The sequence below is a fragment of the Sorex fumeus genome, unplaced genomic scaffold, assembly GCF_029834395.1.
Source record: "Sorex fumeus unplaced genomic scaffold, SorFum_2.1 ptg000265l, whole genome shotgun sequence".
Lineage (NCBI taxonomy): Eukaryota > Metazoa > Chordata > Mammalia > Eulipotyphla > Soricidae > Sorex > Sorex fumeus.
Window position 1 is genome coordinate 2,611,736 of NW_026606322.1, and position 23,650 is coordinate 2,635,385.

General features: G+C 43.0%; 1 protein-coding gene across 2 annotated transcripts; it reads left to right on the top strand.

Moving 5' to 3' along the window:
- The first annotated feature begins 4,833 nt into the window (after positions 1–4,833).
- On the top strand, positions 4,834–21,520 carry LRRC58 (leucine rich repeat containing 58). 2 transcript variants are annotated; one of them, XM_056109343.1, is made up of 5 exons: positions 4,834–5,474; positions 15,980–16,108; positions 17,234–17,511; positions 17,604–17,660; positions 20,631–20,745. In XM_056109343.1, the coding sequence occupies exons 1-4, from the start codon at positions 4,969–4,971 to the stop codon at positions 17,612–17,614; spliced, it is 924 nt and encodes a 307-aa protein (XP_055965318.1). In that variant the 5' UTR covers positions 4,834–4,968; the 3' UTR covers positions 17,615–17,660; positions 20,631–20,745. The 2 variants fall into 2 exon arrangements, with proteins under 2 accessions (XP_055965318.1, XP_055965317.1); XM_056109342.1 differs by lacking the exon at positions 17,604–17,660 and having other exon boundaries at positions 4,839–5,474; positions 20,631–21,520.
- The last annotated feature ends 2,130 nt before the right edge of the window (positions 21,521–23,650 follow it).

Consider the following 23,650-nt stretch of genomic DNA (forward strand, 5'->3'; position numbering starts at 1 on the left):
AATGCTAATGATTGGAACCAGAGAGATAGCAAAGCTCATAAGGTGCTTGCCTTGCATGCAAGCATGCAAGGTCTGGTTTCAATCCCCAGCACCTTAGATGGTCCCTGATACTTACCCAGTTGATCGCTGAGTGCAGAACCAGAAACAAAGCCAGTGCAGCTGGGTGTGGCCCAAACCAAACCAAAACAAAGACATGCTAATGATAACCAAACTGTAGGCCTTAATTGACAAACAGAATGCAGACTCATTCTAGGTCCCTGTCAGTACAGATGCCAAGTCTGCCTCAGGTTAGATTGAAAGACTGCAGCACCCTCTGCCTTCAATGTTTCCTTTAACAGAGAGTACAGATGTTATTGATTTAAATTACAGTTGGTAGGAAAACAGCAAAAACTTTGAGCCACTCTAGGCCACACTGGATAATCCAAAGGGATTCAAAATAGCGCAGATCAATTCATGCCTAACTTAAGTATTAGCTTTAAGTGATAACAGATGAGACAAGGAGACAGAGAAGGAAGAGAGATGGGGTGAAATCAACAACATGGTTCTTTAGAAAGGAGATCTGGAATCAGAGGTGGCTAGAATGGCAGTAGGAGTCCAGCTTAGGAAGCAAGAGATCTTTTTTCCCCTTTTTTTTAATTAAGACACTTAGTTTACAAAGTTGTTAATAATAGAATTGCTTCAAGCATACAATGTTGCAACACCAACCCCACCATCAGTGTTCCCAGGGGCCCTGCAGTGCCTAGCCTGCCCCCTTTGGCAGGCATATAACAAATTCATACTTCAAAAAAAATTTTTTTTGGCAGGGGTGGTGGGAGAGGACCATGGTTTACAAACTGTATTAGTAGGATTTTGTACATTGAACTATTCCAACTACACCTTCCACCCAGGTATCCACTTCCCTCCACCATTGCTGCAGAGGCCCTCACTAGGAAGCAAGATATCTCAACAGAACCAAGAATCAGGACAACAAGCATAAATCTTGGGAGTTAAGACTCAAGGGCAAGGAAAGTTCAAGCTCCAATCATGACATAGCCCACAATGTTAAAAAACATTACTAATATAGGAAATTGTGCCATGTTGTAAAGATCACCCTGATCTTTACTTTGTCTCTTTGAGAAACATGATCTAACAAATGAGAAAGAGTAACAGTTATAACATTATTATTACCACTAATAATAATTGTGACTATTCATAAAGTATTTATATAAAATGCTAAACACTCAGCATTTTAGATTTAAGCCCTATAATGACTTTTATGAAACATAATATTCTTCATGTTCAGACAATGAAATCAACATTAAATAAAGTAACAAAGCCAGGATGAGGTAAGAGAAATCTGATTTTCCTTTTTTTTTTCTTCTTTTTGGGCCACACCCAGCGTTGCTCAGGGGTTATTCCTGGCTCTGTACTCAGGAATTACTCCTAGTGGTCCTTGGGTGACTATATGGGACGGCGGGTCCTAGTGGTCCTTGGGAGAGTATATGGGATGCTGGGGATCGAACCCAGGTCGGCCACGTGTAAGGCAAACGCCCTACCCGCTGTACTATCATTCCAGCCCCGAAATATGATTTTTAGAGGTGGAATTTATATCTGACAAAAAAGCCAAAGACTGTACTTTACTCTTATTTATACATTGGCTCTAAGCTATGCCAATTCATGAAAGAACTTTATTTCACTCAGTGAATTGGACACTAGAGCCACATACAGGTATATTGATCACTTTTCAATAATATTCTAATCAAGAGACTTATCCTGAAATATTGTTAATTTGAAGTTAAGAATGCTTTAAAATAGTGAAGTTCTGATCAGCAGACAAATCTGTCATGTACTTTCCCATTTCCTTTTTTTTTCATTTTTTTATAATTTTATTTATTGAATCACTGTGAGAGCAGTTACAAAGCTTTCAGGTCTAAGTCTCAGTCATACAATGAAACACCCATACCTTCACCAGCGCCCATTCTCCACCACCAAAAACCCCAGTATACCCCCATCCCACACCCTCCCCCTACCTGTGGGGCAGATGATTTCCACATTACTCTCTATCTACTTTGATCACATTCAATATTTTGACACCAGACCCACCATTATTATTTGAGATTTTACCCCAACACTCAGATCTGCTGAAAAGGCAACAGTAGGCAATTTGTGTCCTATTGCTGGTTATGAATAACATATGATGTCGCGTGGCTGCAATTGGGCCATGTGATTTTGAAATTCTGAAATTTTAACACTTAAATCTGGAGGGATTTCTGCCAAAAGCCACTGGGTTTCGAGATTTGCTCCTGAGTCTCTAGGATAATGGCCATTGAGCAGCTTGAACAGAAGCCAGAGAGGCCATTCATGGGCGATAACTTGGGGGTCTCATTGGGGTGGGGAGGACAGGCCCGGCTCCACCCCCATCCTGTGAGGCCCAACAAGTTTCGTTACTGTGGACCCAGACCTGACTGTCCAATGGCCTCTGGAGGATAACGGCCACTGAGCCGCCAAGGGGGAGCAGGCGGAGGGATAACACCCTTTCCTCCCTGGGGTGGCCTGTCGACAGTAACCTACTGCGTGGTCTGCACGCATTTCTGCCAAAAGCCGCTCGGTTTCGAGATTTGTTTCTGAGTCTCTGGGATCAAGGCCGTTAAGCAGCTTGATCAGGAGCCAGAGAGGCCATTCGTGGGCGATGACTTGGGGTCTCGTTGGGGTGGGGAGGACAGGACCGGCTCCCTCCCACTGTCCCGTGAGACCCAAAATGTCTCGTTACTGCAGGCCCAAGTCTGACGGCCCAGTGGCCTCTGGAGGATGACGGCCACCGAGCCGCCAAGAGGGAGCAGGCCAAGGCACGAAACCTATTCCCACCTGGAGTGGCCCAGCATTGTTAACCTACTGCAGGGACCAGACGCATTTCTGCCAAAAGCCACTGAGTTTCAGTTTTGTTTCTGAGTCTCTGGGATCATGGCTATTAAGCAGTTCAATCAGGAACCAGAGAGGCCATGCCTCCAATTATATAGCTGAGCCGGAGGTGGTTTGTGGGTATGTTTCCCACATACCTAACTTTTGGCCGTTTACTTTCTTGGTAAACTTTGCCTCAAGTTTTTGGGGTCTGGCCAAAGGCACGCAACAATTTTGGGGTATCTGAAAGTCTGAAGGCGCCATCAGGCTGCTGATGCACTCTCCTCACAGGTACAGATTGACCTGCTGGCAGCACCATACCCCCCCCCCCCCATTTCCTTTTAAATCTATATCCCTTTCCTTAGATAAAGCTTTATGTTGTCTCCTTCCCCATTCATGCTCTCCTGGACAGGTGTCTCTCTCGCATATACTTCCATCAGTCACAGAATGGATCCCATCACTGTAAGGACATAGCCTCATCTTAAGGAGTATTTTCAGAACTCTTTAGGCTGACTGAATCTTTTCAAATCCCGCAATAGTGTTGGGAGATGCTTCTGAATTTAAATGCATCTAATTAAAGAGAGATGGGTAAGTGGTAGTTGAGATAAGAGAGGCTTTATTATCATAATAAATGAGACTCTCAATACACTATTTAATTGGATTTGGGGGCCTCTATTTTAGGAACTAAGGTGTTACTTCTGGTGGTGCCAGAGATCTAACTGGGGGTGGTGGTTACATGCAAGGCCTTAACACCTGTACTATCTCTCTCTCTCTCTCTTAACACCCACACTAAGTACTACCTTAACACCTTATTTCTCTAAGTAATACCTTAACTCCTCTACTATCTCTCCAGCCTTCTCTAAGTACTCCTAACTTTTCTTCAAAACTGCCTGCTATGTAGTTATTTTCATCCCCTTTCTATGTCAGCGATTTATAATCTTAACTAATTCATTGGAGGGGAGGAGCATTCCCTAACCGCTGCAATTCTCAGCAACTAAGGACCTCTCCTTTCAAGAGCAGGACGCTCCGTTAATCTTTTTTAACATTCCATTTCTGGTGTATAGTGATAACGTGTATCCGTCCAAAGATTACTCAAGGAGAATTTAAGCCTTGGTAGTGATAAGAAGCATAAAATCTCGCACAAACGACCAACCAAAAAAGTTACTCTCCTTTTTAAGAAGAAAGCCACTTGCAAGCCACTTGATTATGCACAATCGCTCGAGATTTTAAGGTGTAAACTTCGCAAGAAGTTTTAGTTTTGACTTTTCACGATGGTAAAAAGTAACCAGAAAAGTCTGCGTTTAGGGCCAGGGGAGGAGAAACCTGCCAATTCTATGGATCAAAAGAATCAGTTAAAAGGCTCTGAGTCAGGGTTTGCCCCGAGTGTTTCAACCTGTGGGGGACCCTCACCTCAGCACGGCGCCCTTCAACTCCTCGGGGCTACCTCAGACTGAAGAAGCGCCGTCACGGCTCCTAAACGAACTTCTCCCCGGGGCGACAGAGATGTGCCTTTACGGCTCAAAGGGCGAACTGTCCTCAGCCTGCACAGGGAAGCAGGGCGAGGGGCATCCCTGCCTAAGGGACGGAGAAACCGAAGCCAAATCCCCCGTCCGAGGCGACCCTGAGGGACTGTGAGAGGGTTCGGCTCCGAGCGCGGCCGCCTTCTCTCACCCCCAGCCCTCCCCTGCGGATTCCTGGGGTTTGCAGTCCGGGGGCAAACGGCTGCGTCCTCACGGAACCCTGCGGCCTAGGGGGCCCCACTCCCTCCACCGGAGCCAGACGGGCGGCCCCGTGACGCGGGGGCCGCCCAGGGCGTCCGCCCACCTCAGGTCGTTCGCCCCCACCCGGAGGCGCCGGGGCCCGCAGAGCGCGGCGGAAGGAGCGCGCGGCCGCCCGCCCCCGGCCGGGTTCAAAGGGCAGCGGCTCGCGCGCCCCCCGCCCCCGCCACGTGGGCCCGGCCGGCCGCGTCGCGCGAGACTGGCGCCCGGCCCACTTCCGGCCGCGCGCGCACTTCCGCTTCCGGGGCGCGGCTCAGCTGCGGGCCCGGTCGGCCGCGGCGCGCCTCGGGCCCAGCGGCCTGCGGAGGCCAGGATGGAGGAGGACGTCGGGCCGCCGCCGCCGGCGCCGGCCGGCGAGGCCGAGCTGAACCTGTCGCGCCTCAGCGTGTCCCCGGAGGCGCTGGAGTCGGAGCTGGAGGCGCGGGGCGAGGAGCGGCGCGGCGGGCGGGAGGCGCTGCTGCGGCTGCTGCTGCCGCACAGCCGTCTGGCGTCGCTGCCGCGGGCGCTGGGCAGCGGCTTCCCGCACCTGCAGCTGCTGGACGTGAGCGGCAACGCGCTGACGTCGCTGGGGCCCGAGCTGCTGGCGCTGAGCGGCCTGCGCACGCTGCTGGCCAAGAACAACCGGCTCGGCGGGCCCGGCGCGCTGCCCAAGGGCCTGGCGCGGTCGCCGCTCTGCCGCAGCCTCCAGGTGCTCAACCTCAGCGGCAACTGCTTCCAGGAGGTGCCCGCCGCGCTGCTGGAGCTGCGCGCCCTGCAGACGCTCAGCCTGGGCGGCAACCAGCTGCAGACCATCCCGGCCGAGATCGAGAACCTGCGGAGGTGGGAGCGGGGCGGCGCGGGCGTGGGGGGGGGGGCCGGGGTGGGCGGCCGGGGGGCGCGGCGCGCGCCTCGCTCAGGCCTCCGGAGCCGGACGGGGGCAGCTCGAGGTCCGCGGCCGCCCGGGGTGTGTTCCGCGGCCTCCGCGGGGGGCTCGATGGCGTTTCTCTGCCCTCCGGGCCCCGGGAGGGGGAGGGGAGTTGCCGATCCTGCAGGAGCGCTTGCGGGGTGATGCTGCTTGCCGAGGGCGCGAGCTCCGTGGCTCCGAAATGGTCACGCCCGGGCCCAGAGAGAGAGCCTTCGGCGGGTTTCCAAGTTTTTGGGTTTTTTTTTTCATTTGATTTTATTTATTTGTTTAACTTTTCAGCATGGCGTGTGGGGGTTCTCTGATTTTAGCCCTGCGGTCCGCTCACTTTTTCCCCGCGCCTCCGTGCGCACCCCCTCTGTTCAAGTGCTCTTCCCTCTGCCCGAAGTATTGTCTCCACCTGGCAAACGCCTCATCCTCCAAACTTGCTTCCAGAGCCGTTTCATGTTCTTGGCTTGGTGCTTTCTGGAAGACAGTTAATTATTACCTAGGCCGTACTTTTCTCTGCGTTCCATCTCGCCGTCGCTTGCACGTTTCTGATGATGGTTCCTTGCTTGCAGGTCCTCGCCTCACCCACCTGCTTGATTATTCGGTAATTGTATGTTGAATTTCGTGGACGGAGGGAGCAGAGAATCTGAACGGTAGAAATTCCCTTAAGGTGGTCTGCAGGAGAAGGAGAGAGAAACTTAAAAAAAAAAACAAAAAAGAGCAAGAACAAGTGTATTGTCCATGGTGGAGGGAGGAAGGGTGTATCTTACATCTATAAAATATTATTGCAACCTTTATTGAATTTTCTGAAATGATATTTAAAGAAACCTGGGAATTACGTGTAGTGAGAAGAATATTGGCCTGAGAATAACTCAAGAATCCTAGCCTTAGAGAAGCCACTTACTGTATTCTGAAAACAGCCTTCTAAACTTGTAGATGTGGCATTTTGACAGAATGTCCCTTTATTCACCAACAGTTATTTATTGAACAACTGCTGTGTTCCAAGTGGTGGGGATACAATTACTGAACGTTTATCTTGCCCTCATGGAGCTAGAATACCAAGGGAGGCATAGTCGACATCTCATAAAAATCTCCTTATTTAATTACAATTGCTCTAAGTTCAGTGAAGACCTCTGTCCCTTGAAATAGCAGAGTCCTGATTTAATCTTGTTATTTGAACAAGTCACATTTGAATTTAGTCTTCAGGAGGAAGAGTAAGAAGTAACCTGGAGTCGGTGTGGGTTGAGATCTGTCTCCTGGCCACCTGAGTCCTTCTAGGAGTGATCGCTAAGCACAGAGCTGACAATCCTGGAGCACCTCTAGGAACAGTTAAAATAATGCATGCAAGCATCAGAAATGTAGAAGATCACTCATTTCTCACCTGGGGCCTTATGGAGCCTCCAGGTGAAAAATTAATAAATGAGGAACCACAATTTGGTACTAAGACAGGACTGGGAGTCCATAGATGGAAACAAGGGGTGAGAAAAAGGTGAAGAACACTTGATTTGGGGATCCTTCAGACATTGCCTGGACTTATGCTTGATTACTGAGCCAGGAGTTGTAAGTCCTTATAACAGCTGGGTGTGTTCCCTCAAAAAAAAAAAAAAACGCACCACGAATAACAGCTCACACAGCTAGAGCACCTGCTTTGCCTATAAGGAGTCTCAGGTTTGATCCTCAGTATCACACATCACTAGGATCAAACCCCAGATACTGACCCAGGATACCACAACACATAAGAGAAACATTGCCTTAAATTACAAGATTCCTAAAAACGTTTTCTCTTAGACTATATGTGCACCCCTCCTAGACCACATGTGTGTCTATACCATCCCAAGTTTCCTTTAAAACTAAAGCCATGTTTTTAGACATTAATGTCTCCCATATTTAATAGCGATCACTTCTGGTAGTACTCAGGACCCTATAAGGCCCTGAGGTTCGAATCCAGATCAGCCACATGCAGTGCAAGCACCATACCATGTACTATCTCTCTGTCTTCTTTAACAATGATTAAAAAAAAAATACTGTGTATTTAATTTATATAAAATTTTAATTTAATTTATATAAAAGGGTTTTTTTCTATCTTTCATCATTATAAAAAGCACTCACAAATAACTTAATTGACCTCACCAGTCTTGGCAGGCATTTTTATATATATTTCCTGTAACTGTTAAACCTTTTCTTTTGTGACTAAATTGTCAAGTTTTATTTATTTTGGTTTTAGGGTCAGGCTGGCAGAGCTTAGGGGACTGTGTAGTGCTGGGGACCTATCACAGACTCCTGCATGCAAAGTATCTGTTTATAATTCATGCCTTTGGTTTCATGATAGAATCTATTTCTGTTTTGTTATGTTCTGTTGTTTTGGTTTTTTTGGCCATACCCAGCTTTACTCGGCTTACTCCCGACTCTGCACTCAGTGATCACTCCTGGTGGTGCTCTGAGGACCACGTGTCAGGAATAGAACCCAGGTCACCTGTGTGCTAAGCTTGTGCCCTATCCACTATACTACACTGTCTCTCCAGCCCCATGGCAGAATCTTTTTAAAAATGGTTTCTGTGGGCTGGAGCAGTTTTACAGCAGGTAAGGCATATCTGACTGGGTTTGATCCCCTGCGTCCCATATGGTCCCTCACAAGCACCACCAGGAATAATTTCCTAGAGTAGAGACTGGAGTAGCCCCTGAGCATAGCCAGTTGTGGCCCCAAAACCAAAATAAGTAAATAAAAATTAAATACAAATGGTTTCTGAGGAGCCAGAGAGATAGTTCAAATGGTAGCGCAAATGTATAACATGCAGAACCCAGTGTCACTTCCTGAGCAGTCTACCCTGGGCTGCCAAGTACTTCTCAGTATGGTATGGTTAGCCCCTGGAAAAAATGAAACAAAATATTAATAAGATCAGTTTGAAATATAACAAATGAGTAAATGTTGGAAAAAAATTTTTCACCTATTCACTGTGATTTTTTTTTTTAGTACCATTAATAGTCTCAGAGGGCTGGAGAGATAGCACAGAGTTAAGGGAGTCACTTTGCACATGACTGACCTTGGTACAACCCTTCACGTCCCACACAGAACCCCCTGCCCCCAAACCCTGCTACCCTGAGCTGAGAGCCAGTAGTAAAATCCCTGAGCACACCTGGGTGTGATCCAAAAAACAATAAAACAGAAAACCGACCAATAATAATGGTTTCTGGTTTACAGTTTGCTACCTCTTGTCAGTGCCACTCTACCAGTTTCCCAGGGTCGCCTCCAGCGCCTACTCCCACCTACTAAGCAAGCTTTTTTTTTTTAAGTCTTTAACAATATCCAAGACCTTCAGTCAGTTCCCTTATGTTATCTCCAGTTTGCCACATCATTCCACTGCTCCAGTTCCCTCTTTCCTGGCATTCTTATACTGTAATCCAGCACCAAGGGTTTGCCATCATTTGGTACCTTCTATTCCCTTGTCTAGTTGCTACCACAGATAAGTGAGATTGTGTGTTGTTTATCCTTCCTCACTGACTTCACTCAACATGGTACCTTCCAGTTCCTAGCAAATGGCATGGTTTCATCTTCTCTTATTTATAACTGCAAAGTATTCCATGTATAAAGGCCCTCCCGTTGAGCATCGATTTGCTCGAGCAGGCCCAGTAACGTCTCCATTGGAGACTTTGTTGTTACTGTGTCTGGCATATCGAATAAATCACGGGGAGCTTGCCAGGCTCTGCCTTGCGGGCGAGATACTCTCGGTAGCTTGCCAGACTCTCCGAGAGGGGCGGAGGAATCGAATGTATATGTTATACCATAACTTCTCGATCCATTTATCTGTTGTTGGAATACTTGAGTTGTTTCTAGTCCTGGCTATTTTTTTTACTGCTGCAGTGAACATAGATGTACATATATACTTGAATAACTGTTTCAATGTTTAGAAGTAGATACCAAGAAGTAGGATTATTGGGTTTTATTTTTTATGATTGATTTTATTAACTTTAAATTAGACTGATCTTGTGAATGAGATAGTGGATGTATATTCTTCCCTCAAAAAATAAAACTTTAATACTTGGGTATAACTCACAGGTATGCAGGTGGACTTGTGTTTTTTATAATGTTAAATAAGTAGGTATGATTTCTATTGGGGCTGGAGTGATAGCACAGCGGGTAGGGCGTTTGCCTTGCACGCAGCCAGCATGGCCGACCTGAGCTCGATTCCTCCGCTCCTCTCGGAGAGCCCGGCAAGCTACCGAGGGTATCTCACCCCCAAGGCAGAGCCTGGCAAGCTACCTGTGACGTATTCGATATGCCAAACACAGTAACAACAAGTCTCTTGATGGAGACGTTACTGGGCCCGCTTGAGCAAATCGATGAACAACAGGAGGACGTGACACCGTGATTTCTATTAGGTATATGAGACATGATATTTATTGGCATACAAAGTAGGTATAATTTTTACGTATTCTTTTACCTGCATTTCTCTCAGTTGGCTCAGACAACATTAATTGGGGAATTATTTAGTAATGTATAACCCAATTGAGCAATAGACTAAGAAAATGAAAAGTGTGAGCCATAGCAATAGCACTGTAGGTAGTGCACTTGCTTTGTGTGTGGCTGATCCAAGTTTGGTCCCTGACCACTGTCAGGAGTGATCCCTGAGCACCACCAGGTGTGACCCCAAAATGAAAATAAAGAAGAAATAAAACTACAGCATTGGGGCTGGAGCGATAGCACAGCGGGTAGGGCGTTTGCCTCGCACGCAGCCAACATGGCCAACACAGGTTCGATTCCCAGCATCCCATATGGTCCCCAGAGCACTGCCAGGAGCAATTCCTGAGTGCATGAGCCAGAAATAACCCCTGGGCATCGCTGGGTGTGACCCAAAAAGTGCCAAAAAAAAAAAAAAACTACAGCATTGATATCCAGGATGTCAGGTGTCTGAGTCCAAATGAGTTTTGTTGGAGCCTGTCCCCACAGTCTTTTCTTCTCTGGTCAAACCCTCTTCTATTGGTGATGCCTCTCTGACTGCTTGATGTGGTTTTAGAAATTGAAAGTAAAAGGATTGTGAGAAAACAAAGGCTATGAATGTCCTGGAATATTTGAAGCTAATGTGCAGTAGGTTGATGTCTTACAACAAAGGTGACTGATGAGCTGATAAGTTTAAGTAAAACTCGTTTTCTCTGTTTAGAGTCAGACTGTGACTTTTTCCTGTGGTCTCACCCCCCCACACACACTTCCCATTACTTTTTAATTGTCTTGGTGTGGGGCCGATGATTGCTAGAGATGATTCCCCCATTTGTTTTTATTTTGTTGCTGCTTTGAGGGGACGGCGATATCCAGTGCCAGACTTCTTACCTGTAGGTAGGTAAGAAGAGTTACACTGCTGCCAGGGATTAAACGAGGGTTTCATAAATTGTGCCTTTAATTTTGAACACTTTAGTAGCCTGTGGTGAATACTCAATATGGGGATGTTAACTCAAGAAATCTTTATTAACAAATAATGTAAATTCTTGTATTTCTCTATTTGTTTTTTGTCTCTTCGCATATAAGGGACTTTTTTGGGAGGGGCGTCACACCCAGCGATGCTCAGGGGTTACTCCTGGCTCTGCACTCAGGAATTACTCCTGGCGGTGCTGGGGGAACCATATGGGATGCCAGAAATCGAATCCGGATCTGCCGCGTGCTAGGCAATCGCCCTACTGGCAGTACTATTGCTCCGGCCCCGGTAAGGGACTTTTAAGTATGTAAATTTGAGAAATGGAGAAAGAAATTTCATTAATTAAATAAGAATTGGTTGTTTACACATTGGCATTTCTGCAAACTTTAATTAGAATTCATAGGAAAATGTAAAGTAGTTCTTTTATTTTTTTTTGTGCCAGGAATTGAACCCGGGGCTTCACATATAAGTCATTTGTTCTATCATTCGACTATACCTGTAGGCATGTAAAATAAAATTATGAGCTCACAGAGCTTAATGGGAGAATGAAGTAAGCTGATAAATGAAGCTGCAAACTTCAAGAGCTTACTGCCATACTCTCCTTAGAGAGTTAAGATATGGAGAATTAAGCTTACCAGGCTATTAGGAACTATGGAGAGAGAAGCGAATATAGGAATGACCTATGTTTGAAGTAATAGAAGCTGAGTATTTCCCACAGTTAATGAGATCTTGATAGGTCATTATGAAACCAGAATAAGGTTGTAGCACTGCCCTCCCGTTGTTCATCGATTTGATTGAGGGGGAACCAGTAATGTCTCCATTGTGAGACTTGTTACTGTTTTTGGCATATCGACTATGTCATGGGTAGCTTGCCAGGCTCTGCCAGGGGGTAGAATACTCTTGTAGCTTGCTGGACTCTTGGAGAGGGGCGGAGGAATCGAACCTGGGTTGGCCGTGTACAAGGCACACACACGCCCCTACCTGCTATGCTATAGCTCCAGCCCAAATAAAGGGTGTTGGGAGGATCCTCCCAGGATGGGAGAAGCATGCTGAAAGTAGACTATAGACCAAACATTGCCACTCAATGCCTCTTTTGCAAACCACAACACCCAAAAGGAGAGAGAGAGAGAGAACAAAAGGGAATGCCCTGCCACAGAAGCAGGGTGGGATGGGGAGGGATACTGGGACCCATAAGGTAAGGTAAGGTAAGGTAAAGGCCCTCCCGTTGATCGTCGATTTGCTCGAGCGGGCCCAGTAACGTCTCCATTGGAGACTTTGTTGTTACTGTGTCTGGCATATCGAATACTCTCGGTAGCTTGCCGGGCTCTCCGAACTGGGACCCATGGTGGTGGAAAATGGGCACTGGTGGAGGGATGAGTACTTGATCGTTATATAACCGAAACCCAAGCACAAACATTTGTAAGGCTACAACTGTACCTCATGGTGTTTCACTAATAAAAATAAAAGAAAAAAGCAAACGATTATCAACAAAGTAACAATGATGATAGTACTGAAATAAGATAATGGAACAGTATCTTCCTAGTATGAAGATTTGAATGAGCGAAAGAAACCAGTCAAGTTATGAGTAAATGGAAAAAATTAAAGCGTCAGAGGGCCTAAAGATGAACAACTCTGAGGGGCAGCTCAATGGAATACGAGCTTGCTTTGCATGCTGAAGGCCTGTTTAGTTCCAGGCACTACCTGGTCCTCCAGGCATCTCGAGGTGTGGCTTCGAACGCTGCCCCCACCCCCCAAAGAGTCTTGATAAGAACAATACAAGAATCGAAGGGATGAGCTACATACATCATGGTAATAGAAAACAACTCCAAATTATCAGCAAGGTTATTATCAGTTGCACTTACAGTAAGAATGTCCTGATAAGCTTGGGTTTATTTACGCTATATTTTCTAAAATGCTAGTTAGGTATCTAGTTCATATTTGTAAGCTTATAGTTTGGGAGAATTACAAATAATACCCATTATTATTACATCATCCCATATTATTCTGTTTTCAAGAAGAGAAAACTGGAGCAAAACAAGATGTAAGTAAGTCGCCCAAGTCCTTAGATTAGTGGCACAGCTGGGATTAAATGAAATAAACCCAAAGTAAAATTTGTAGGCAGTGTAGTTAATCAGGAAGAAATATAGTTTAAGGCAGAAAGGGTTAAAAGCACAGAGGTAGCCAGGAAGATCCTCAGAGGGAGGAAGAACGTGCTTTGCATGGTGGAATGCTGATTTCAAGCTGGCCACCTACCTTATGGTTCCCCAAAATCTGAGTTGGAAATAGCCTGCAGCGCCAACCACATAGGACCCCCCCCCAAAAAAAGGGGAGAGAAGCAAGATAATACTTCATGTCAGTTAAGAAACAATTCAAGAAGTTTGAACTTGATTTTATCTGCACTGTAGCTTATGTGCTTGAAGAGAAAGAGCAAAAATTAATAGAATTATTAAGGAAAGAAGGAAAAATAGTTGTAGTCAGAAAATATTAAAGCAAGGAGGCAAAATAATGAGACTAAAATTTTAAATTACAATAGTAACAGGTTTAATTCTCATTCCTACACATTTCTTTTTACACATATAAAATGTGAATGAAGATATGTAATGCTTTGGGCTATAGAGAAATCAGGTTAAACAGACTGTATAATAGCAAAGCTTCCCACAATTACTAAGAGAAAGTCACAGAACCAGTAAGGAAAGTGTGTCAAAATTAAGAACAAGCAGTTATCTAAAGATGTACAAGAGACTAAAGACAGATTAATAATTAGAATAACTGCAAATTAAATGAGCAAAACAGCAGCATTTTTCATGTCACTGTGTTGTAAAATAATTAAAGGTAGGTGGTTCTGAGTTTTGGCAGGGCAATACTTTTGAAGTTTGGCAAGGAGTACTCATGAAGGCTAATTATGGGCTGGACTATGACTCAGCAGGACAGTCATTCCTAACGTGTGAGGCCCAGGATTTGATCTCTGGCACCACTGAGTGCAATGTGGCGCTTTAAAAAAAAAGGACGGGCCTCTACGGTAATGTAGCTGGTAGAGCACTTGCCTTGCATGCAGCTGACATGGGTTCGATTCCCAGCACCCCATAGAGTCCCTGAGCACAGAGCCAAAAGTAAGGCTTGAACATTGCTGGGTGTGGTACAAGACACCCCCCCCCCCCAAAAGAGCCCAGAGGAATGCTAATTGTGGTCTTGTAATTTAGCTATCAGTCATGCTGTGGCATGACTTGGCAATGACTTACACCTGAAAATCTATCCTTTCTCCTTGGGAATTTTGATTTAACATCTCTGGTTGAGACCTGGATGGATTTTGTACTTTTAAAAATATTGTGGAAAATTCTGACCTGAAAGTTAGTTTTAGTTTTATTATGGCAGTTCTGGGGCTGGAGCGATAGCACTGCAGGTAGGGCGTTTGCCTTGCATGCAGCCAACATGGCCAACCCGAGTTTGATTCCTCCGCCCCTCTCGGAGAGCCCGGCAAGCTACCGAGAGTATCTCGCCCACACGGTAGAGCCTGGCAAGCTACCCGTGACGTATTCGATATGCCAAACACAGTAACAACAAGTCTCCAATGGAGACGTTACTGGGTCCGCTCAAGAAAATCGCTAAACAATGGGAGGACAGTGATACAGTGATGGCAGTTCTGGTGTTTTGTATTTTTTTTGTTTGTTTGTTTCTGCAGTTCCTGGAATCAAAGTCAGGGCTTCAAACATGTCAGGCATATTTTACCAGTAAGCTACGTTCCCTGTCTCAGGGTTTTGTGGGGTTTTTTTGTTTTTTGTTTTTTGTTTTGCTTTTTGAGTCACACCCAGCGATGCTTGGGGTTTCTCCTGGCTCTGCATTCAGGAATTACTCCTAGCAGTGCCTGGGGGACCATATGGGATACTGGGGATTGAACCCAGATCTGCTATGTGCAAGGCAAACGCCCTATCCGCTGCACTATCGCGCCAGCCCCAGTCCTTTTTCTTCTTTTAAGGGAATTAAAGGAATGCTAGAGGTTACTGACTAGGTTTCATCAGGAGACAAAAGTAACTAGGAACAGAAAAGATCCATGTGTCCAGTATTTTTAAAGTGTATGTATATGTATATAAATTTAATATACATGTCAATGATATCTGTAAATATATAAAGAACTAATGCTGTCATCCCCACAACAACCTTTTGGAGTAAATCTTTGGTTATCAACACTAAAAAAACAACACATTGTGGTGCAATATACAGAATGTCTAAGGTGTTAATCTACACACTCTTGGAAAATAGGATGATTATCTAGAACTTGAATTTGATGTTACATTGGAAGCAAATGAGTATAGTGTTTTTTCCACTCTTCCCAAAAAGGCAAGTGGTTTTTCTTTCCTATTGCTCTAGAATGTGTCAAATCCAAATTTACTAGCATAGAATTTTCCATTCTCATAACCTGGCCTTTTTTCCTCTCTTATTTCTGGATTCCTCATGTTCTTTGTCCTTGTTAAAACATGAGTTCATTGTCTCATTAAAAACCCTCTCCTTCAACCCCATGGCTCCTCCACCAAGCTGGGTTAAATTCCAAATCAAAATGAAGTCATGACCTTTTGGGGAAAGCATTTCCTCTTTCATCAGAAATCCAAACCAATGTGTTTTCGTATTATTTCTGTACTTTAAAACTTAAAACTCATTTATGGATTATCCTGCTTATATTTCAGTCACAGTTTTGGCCTTGTTTTTAGGTTTATAATATTTGTAATGTTTGGTGTGTTTTGTCGGCTTTTCTATAATTACAGGCTTCCTAAAGATTGCATGATTTGAGTCCAGGGATGTAGCTCAGTGGTGGTCTATTTACTTGCCTTCCAAAATTGAGGCCCTCCGTTTGATTTCTGGCACTGAATTGGGGGGGATGAAGGGAGAGTACATGATTCCTTAGAAACTGTTTAGCATAGAGCTTATTTTAAGTTACACATTAGCTGAATTAATGGTTGATATGTATTTGGTATAATAGATACAGGGATATCCTATCTAAATATTTGGGGGTTTTTTTTTTGGCTTTATTTTTGCAGCTTAGAATGTTTATATCTTGGAGGAAACTTCATCAAAGAAATCCCACCAGAATTGGCAAACCTACCTTCATTAAATTATTTGGTATTATGTGACAACAAAATCCAAAGTGTGCCACCTCAGCTTTCACAGTGAGTAGTTTTCTACAATTTGAACATAGAGACATCTGCTCTTGTTATTTTTTCACCTAAATACAGGTTTTTATGTAGGGCAAGAAATAGGTATTCTCAAAGCAAATGGCACATCAAAATTGCAATTCTGAGGCTTGCTGTGATTTGGTTACTTGAGAGTGGGAGCAGCTCCTGGGCAATACACAGGGAGACTGGGATCCTCCCTGTGGTACTTGGCTGGTGGGGCCAGATGATACCGTTAGGGCCTGTATCTGGGGCTGCCTGGGGCAGACAGGAAAGTGTGTGTGCCAGGTATAAACTCTGGACTTGCATATGCCTCAGCTATCTCTCAGAGTCCTGGCTTGCTTATTTTCAGCATTACTTTTTTTTTTCCCCCTTTTTTTCTTTGAGTCACACCCGGCAATGCTCAGGGGTTACTCCAGGCTCTGCTCGGGGGAATCATATGGTATGCTGGGAATCGAATCTGGTCGGCTGCATGCAAGGCAAATGCATTGCCTGCTGTGCTGTCACTCCAGGCCCTTCACCATTACTTTTAAATGTTCTGGTTTTTTCCTCAAAAATAGTTTAGCCTCTTTTCTAAATTAAAAATAGTTTGGTGTTGGAGAGATAGTATAGGAGATACAGCACTTGCCTCACATGCAGCTATAGTGATACCCTGGTTCAAATCCTTGGTACCACAAATAGTTTCTTGAGCACCATCAGGGTTCACTTCTCAGCACAGAGCCAAGAACGGTCCCTGAGCAAAATCCAAAAAATAAAAAGTTTTGATTTAACACAATTTCCCCCCCAGGATTTATGAGATGTGTGATTTCATAGTTGATATTGAGCATTCCTGTGATGAGAAATTTGGAGATAAATTAATTTCTATTGCATTCAGAAACTTTCCTTCTCTAGGTATCTGAATGATAAAGCATGTCAAAAAATTGAACAAGATCTATTTGTGTCAGATCATATACCAGAGTACTCTGAATTGCTGAGTTTTCAGATACATCTAGTTTTAGCACTTTTGTTTAAGTGTTGTTGGCCTTAATTGCTCATTCTTATGCGGAGATAGTTTCCTCACATAACTTTCTTGGCAGTTATTTTTACTGTTTCTGACTTTTATATTGCATTTGTTTATTCTAGGTTGCATTCCCTTCGTTCTCTCAGTCTGCACAATAACTTGCTGACATACCTGCCTCGAGAGATCCTCAACCTTATTCATTTGGAAGAATTGAGTTTGCGAGGAAATCCGTTGGTTGTTCGTTTTGTTAGAGATTTAACCTATGACCCTCCAACTCTCCTAGAATTAGCTGCACGGACCATTAAAATTAGAAATATTTCCTATACTCCCTATGATCTTCCGGGGAATCTTCTTAGATATTTGAGTTTAGCCAGCAATTGCCCAAACCCAAAATGTGGAGGTAAGTTTATTTCAGTTTGTTTCCTATTCATTTACTTATATTTTTTAATTGAAATATTTGTGTATTAATTAGCTGTCTTTTTTCAAATAAAGTTTCTGTTTAGGTACCTCATGTTTTCATCCTCTACTAGAAAGGAATTTTACCTACTAGTAAGTTCATTGACTCCTTGTTTCTCTCTCTTTCAATTTCCAATCTGAATATCAGCTACCTTTATAGATATTATTCAAAATGGTTAAAATGAGCCAGATCTGTCCCCAACTTCAGAATGCACACTAGAATTTTTTTTTAACTAGAAAGTTATGATTCAAAATTTCTTGTGTTTAGAACGTTTAGAGAGAATTAATAGAGGATAAAATAGAGTAAGAATTCAAAGTACTGCTGGAAATCAGAGGAGGGAAAGAGTGCATTTAACTAGATCTGGGAAAGGTAGAACAAATTTTAACTCGTGAGTTTTTTGTTCACACGTGGCAGTGCTCGGGCTATTCCAGCTTAGTTCTCAGTTGTGATCCCTGGTGGTACTTAAGCTGCCTGTGCCTGTGCAGTCTATGGCTGTGCCACTTTGAATAACTCCTGATCTCTGTGCAGGCTATGGATCAAACCTGGACAGGCTTCATGCAAGCAGATTCCTTAATCCCTGTACTGTCTCTTGGGTCCAAGAAACTTTAGAGAGAGTCATAATTGTAGGTGAAATAAACTTACAGTTTAGGGAAGTTATGAGAGAAAGTAGAAGATATATTGAGGCAGATCATGAAAGACCTAAAGAGCCATGGCGTGTGGGTGAGTTGTTAACGGACCATTTTTTTTAACTTCTTTCAAAAAGGCTACTTTTAAAAAACTTGATGTAATGGGAGTACAGAAAGGTTTTCATTATCGTAGGTAAAACAAATGCTGAGGAAATGTCACATAGGCGGTGGGAGCCATGTGATGGTCTCTCTGAATGTTCTGTTGTGTCTTGAGAGTATTATAAGTTCAACAAGGGAAAATGATGTTCTTCAAAGTCTATTGAAGGGAAAAAACAAAGATACCTTTTATTTTTAAGAAGACAATACTCTGCCCCAGTCTGTTCACCTTTAGGAATGTATGTGATGTCCAGGTTGAAATTGCTGGTGTGCTTTTCGTGATTCTCCTTTCCTGAGTTGGTTTTAACACTGGTCAGGGCATCATTACACCAGCCCTGTGGTCTATAGTGAATCAGTATTTCTGTAGAAATATTTCACCTTTTTCTTTTAAATGGTTCCTTTTTTTTTTTTTTTTTGAGAGGAGATATACTGAGTTGTGGCGGCAGTGCTTCTTCTGATGGTTTAGCAGGTAGGGAGATGCACGGATGAACCTGGGTTTCTATGTGCACGATATCCCTGGCCCACAAATGGTTTTCTTAGAGGTTTCTGTAATATAATGCTGTATTGTTTGTGTTAGTAACAAAAAGGTCTTATTAGTTTAAAACTAAATCATAATGCATTTGTTACAGGCATTCAGTATTAAAACACCCGTCGCAACAACGGTGTTATCTATCCTCCACCATTGTACCCATTTCCCTTTTTGCTTTATTTGGCTTGGGGACCACATCCAGTGATGCTCCTGGAACCAGGCAGTGCCGGAAATCTATCTGGGCTTCCTGCATGCAAATCATACATTCTAATCCTTTGAACTGCCTTCCCAACTTAGATTTCCCTTTTTAAATTATAAGTGTTTCATTAACGTTAGAGTTAAAAAAATGATGGGAAATTATTGGGGGGGAAAGATAAGAGATAGTTTTTTTTTTCTTTTTCTTGGGTTTGGGTTACATCTTTTTTTTTTCATCTTTTGTGTGGCATACATACAATAGTTTGTACCACCGGATACTTAGGTTGTAGGATTTGAGGTTCCTCTCCTTCAGATAGGTGATAGAATCCTGAAAACTAGATATTCCAGTTTTATGACAGCCTTCATGGGTTCGAGATGTGCAGCGTCTTTATAAGGAACAACTTAGAAGCCTGAGTCACTGTCACCTCTCAGCTCTAGCTGTGTTTCTGCTTAGCCAATGGACCATGGTTGACGAGGAATTAAAAAGTGCTGAATACTGGTTTTATCCTACCTAATAATTCATAGATCCATGAAACTCACTTAAGATCATTAGTGAAATAGCTTTTGAAACCTGTAGATTTGGAGCTACTGGAAATGGATAATTGTTTGTGTTTGTCTGTTTTCATTTTTGCTTGTTTCTTTTCATTTTGTCTTCCAAGTATACATGAGAACAAGTGTTACCAGAGGTTGTCTATTTTTTTTTTTTTACAGCAAATGATTCTGTAAGGTCCTTGTTAAGATAAGTTTTTATTGGGGCTGGAGAGACAGTACAGCGGGTATGGTGCTGATCTTGCATGCAGCTGAACTGATGATCAATCACCAGCATCCCAGGTGGTCTCCCAGGCCCACCAGGAGTGATTCCTGAGTGCAGAGCCAAGAGCAACCCAAGGCACCACCAGGTGTGGCCCAAAAACAAAAAAAATTAATTTTTCAATCAAAAAGAATTATAGTACTGTGAAGTGACTTTTGGAAGTAGAGTGAAGAGCATTTTGGCTACTGTTAATTGTACCCTTCATTGGGCTGGAGCGATAGCACAGCGGTAGGGCGTTTGCCTTGCACGCAGCCAACATGGCCGACCCGAGTTCGATTCCTCCGCCCCTCTCGGAGAGCCCGGCAAGCTACCGAGAGTATCTCGCCCGCAGGGCAGAGCCTGGCAACCTCCCCGTGACGTATTCGATATGCCAGACACAGTAACAACAAAGTCTCCAATGGAGACGTTACTGGGCCCGCTCGAGCAAATCGACGAACAACGGGAGGGCCTTTACCTTACCTTTACCTAAATTGTCACCAAGTAATTGGAAACAAACCAAGAAAGCAGTGTCCTTTAATGTCCTTTAAAATAAAGTCGCGTTGCTTTCACTTCCTGGCTGACCTACCATTCCCAACTGAACTACCATCTTCAGTGCCTTCTAGTATTTCTATAAACATCCATAGAAACAACTGCTTGTCCTACTTAATGTTCCTAAGAGCAAAGACTATCACATTTCTTCAGTCATTTGGAGAAAGGGCTGAAAAACAGTGTCTGCTTTTTAATGAGTGTTTGTCCTTTTTTCCAGGCGTGTACTTTGACTGCTGTGTCAGACAGATTAAGTTTGTGGACTTCTGTGGGAAGTATCGACTCCCACTAATGCACTACTTGTGTTCGCCAGAGTGTTCTTCCCCCTGTAGTTCTGCCTCTCACAGCTCTACATCCCAGAGCGAATCTGATTCGGAGGATGAAGCTAGTGTTGCAGCACACAGGATGCAGAAAGTTCTTCTTGGTTGAAAAGAGTGCAAGATTGTATGAAACTCTGGGGGTGGGTGAGGTGGGGCACATAAACAGTAGGAGGTTAGAAATAGGCTTTGACATTCCCAAGAAATTTTGTATTCATTTTGAATGTCTGTGAAAGAAATTAAGAGATGGTATAAAAGGTTTTGTATTTTTTCTATCCATTCAGCAGGCATGAATTCAGATCCATGTTTGGATTCTATGAATGTAATTCACTCTAGTCCGTTTGAAATTTGAAATTTGTTTGAAATTTGAAAGTTTCTTATTTCCATTCCAATTTCGCATGAAATGAGGCAGCAGAATGGAATGTTTTGAAGGGCAATGCTATAACAAACCCATGAGTGGTGTAACATGATAGTTGAGATGAAGAAAGAAATAGTCAAAACATATGTTATCATAATAATTATTGCTTGAGTTGTCCTTGCATTTAGGTTTAGGTTGAACTGTGTACCAGATTAGCCATTCTTTCTTTATTACCATTAATTTTACTTGTTTTTAAAACTTCTATTCTTCTCCTTTTATCTGTATGATTGTTGCCCTCACTGAATCCAGCAGACTGTTAACTATGCTTTCCTCCTAGCAAGGATTTAGAATTTATTCCTGAATCTACACAGAACATTAATGTGTTAACAGAACTGAGTAACAACTGTATGTGACATCTTAGCTCACAACAGTCTTAATTTTTTTTGGGGGGGGCGGGTGGGGGGCTACGGATGAAATAAGAAACCTGTTTTATGCTTGAGGCCCCAGTCTTGAACAGTTTGCTCATTAGAAGTTGTAATAGTCATTTATTGATAGGAACATCTCATATTTCTTTTGACAGAAAAGATTGTAAGTTAGAAAAACCTCTTTGTATCTTTGGGAAATTATTTTTAATGTTTTTTGACAATAGAATGTGACTCCTTTAGCTCTGTGTACTGAACTGTAATATATTTAAACAAAAAACTAGAAAAACATTGCAAGCTAAATTGGAAACAGTAAATAGTGTCTGGACATAGTAAAACAATTTCCAAAACTAGTTTAACACCGTAGAATACATATTGAAAAGTTTATTGATAGAAATTGTATTAGGGTGGGTGTGTTGTTGGCCCCTCCTGGCAGTGCTCAGTCAGGTGCTGCTCCTGGCTCTGTTCGGGAGTCATCCCTGACAGGAGTGAGGAGGAAGAGTGGAGGTGGGGAGGACACAACAGTATGCAGTGCCAGAGACTGAACCCAGGTCAGCAGCATTCAGTGTGGGCACCTTACTATCTCTAGCCCTGATGAAATGTTTTTTAGATGTTAAAATATTTCCTCATTTTGTTAACCATTTTTCTGCTGTATTTTTTCATTGCTATTGAATTTGGCCAAGCTTTATTAATTGGCTCTGCACTAAAAATGGAATAATAGTATAGCTCTTAAGTAGGCATATATTCATCATTCTGTAATTAGTGTTTATTGATGATTTGTTGGTAATGTTACTTAAACAGTAATCTAGATTTCAGAAAGGCATTGGAACCTCAGATATTCTCCCTTCGTCCTTGGTTTAGACTGGACACAGCATTTCTTTAATACAGGTAGTTGTAATCATTTGTATGTGTGTTAGGGTTTTTTCTTTAATGTATTCTTTTTTATTTTAGTAGAAAATATACTGTAGGATAGTTTGTGTTTTAAATGTTCATGAAACATGAGAGTTTCATGACTGCAGTCGTGGAACGCTGCTATGATGTAAATACCTTCACTTTTTATAATAGAGTGAGATTCCTCTTTCCTTTAGATTAAGAATATTTCTGTGTATATATGAGTAACCTAGTATGTTTTGTTGCCTTGCAGAGTATTAGATAGGTGAATATATCATAAAATGGAAGTAATAGAAAGTCTTTTTCATTTGAATCCCAGCAAGCTGCACACTGTAAAATTAGGAAAATTTTGTTAGATAACTTGGGCCGGATCTTAAATGCCAAAGTAATTTCTAAAGTAAGTGATGTTTTTGATTAAGATATGGAAAATATTTTTCATGGAAAGATAAGGAATATATTCATTGGCATAAATTTATTAGACCAGATTTTTCTGACTTAGATTCCTCAATATAATTCCTAATTGTTGACTTTACCTAAGTTACAATTTGGATAATTTTCTAGAAGTTATTAGTCTTCATGAAATAAATGAGTGGTAGGTGTGTAAATATACTTAGCCTTACTCAGAAAGCAGGTATATGACTGATCTTTTACATATGTAAATGGTTCCAAGTAGAAACCACTTTAGCTTTTGTTCTATAATGCAGATACCTTGGTGTAAAACTAAATGTCTTTCAACACATTGATAACGGTTCTCTGTATATACACTTAAAACTGGAGTCAGTATACAATTGTCTTTGAGCTGCATTTTAGCTCTTAGTATTACCTTTTTTAAAATCTTTGATCTAATCTTTTATAAGAGCTGCTATTTCTGAGAACTTTCTGGTTTCTTCCCCGCCCTCACCCTCTTCTAGTTAGTGATTGTAGAAATTAGCCAAATGGTAGGATGATCTAGGAAACTGAATCAGTTCCAGAATCATGTAGCTGGTGTGTGTGTTGGTGTGTTGGGGGAGGGGGGGTGGTTCATGGGTTTGTGTCCACACCCAGTGTTCTATATCTGGCTCTGCCCAGGAATGACCCCTGGCAGTGTTAGGGGACCTTATTCAGTACAGGTAATTCAAAACAGGAGTCAGCAGTGTGGAGGGCAAGTACCTTATCCCCCTGTACTATCTATCCCCTGATGTTGTGTTTAAAGTGATAGTCTTTATCTTTTTAATTGCTGTTACATATTTGTATTTGAACTACAATTAGTAAG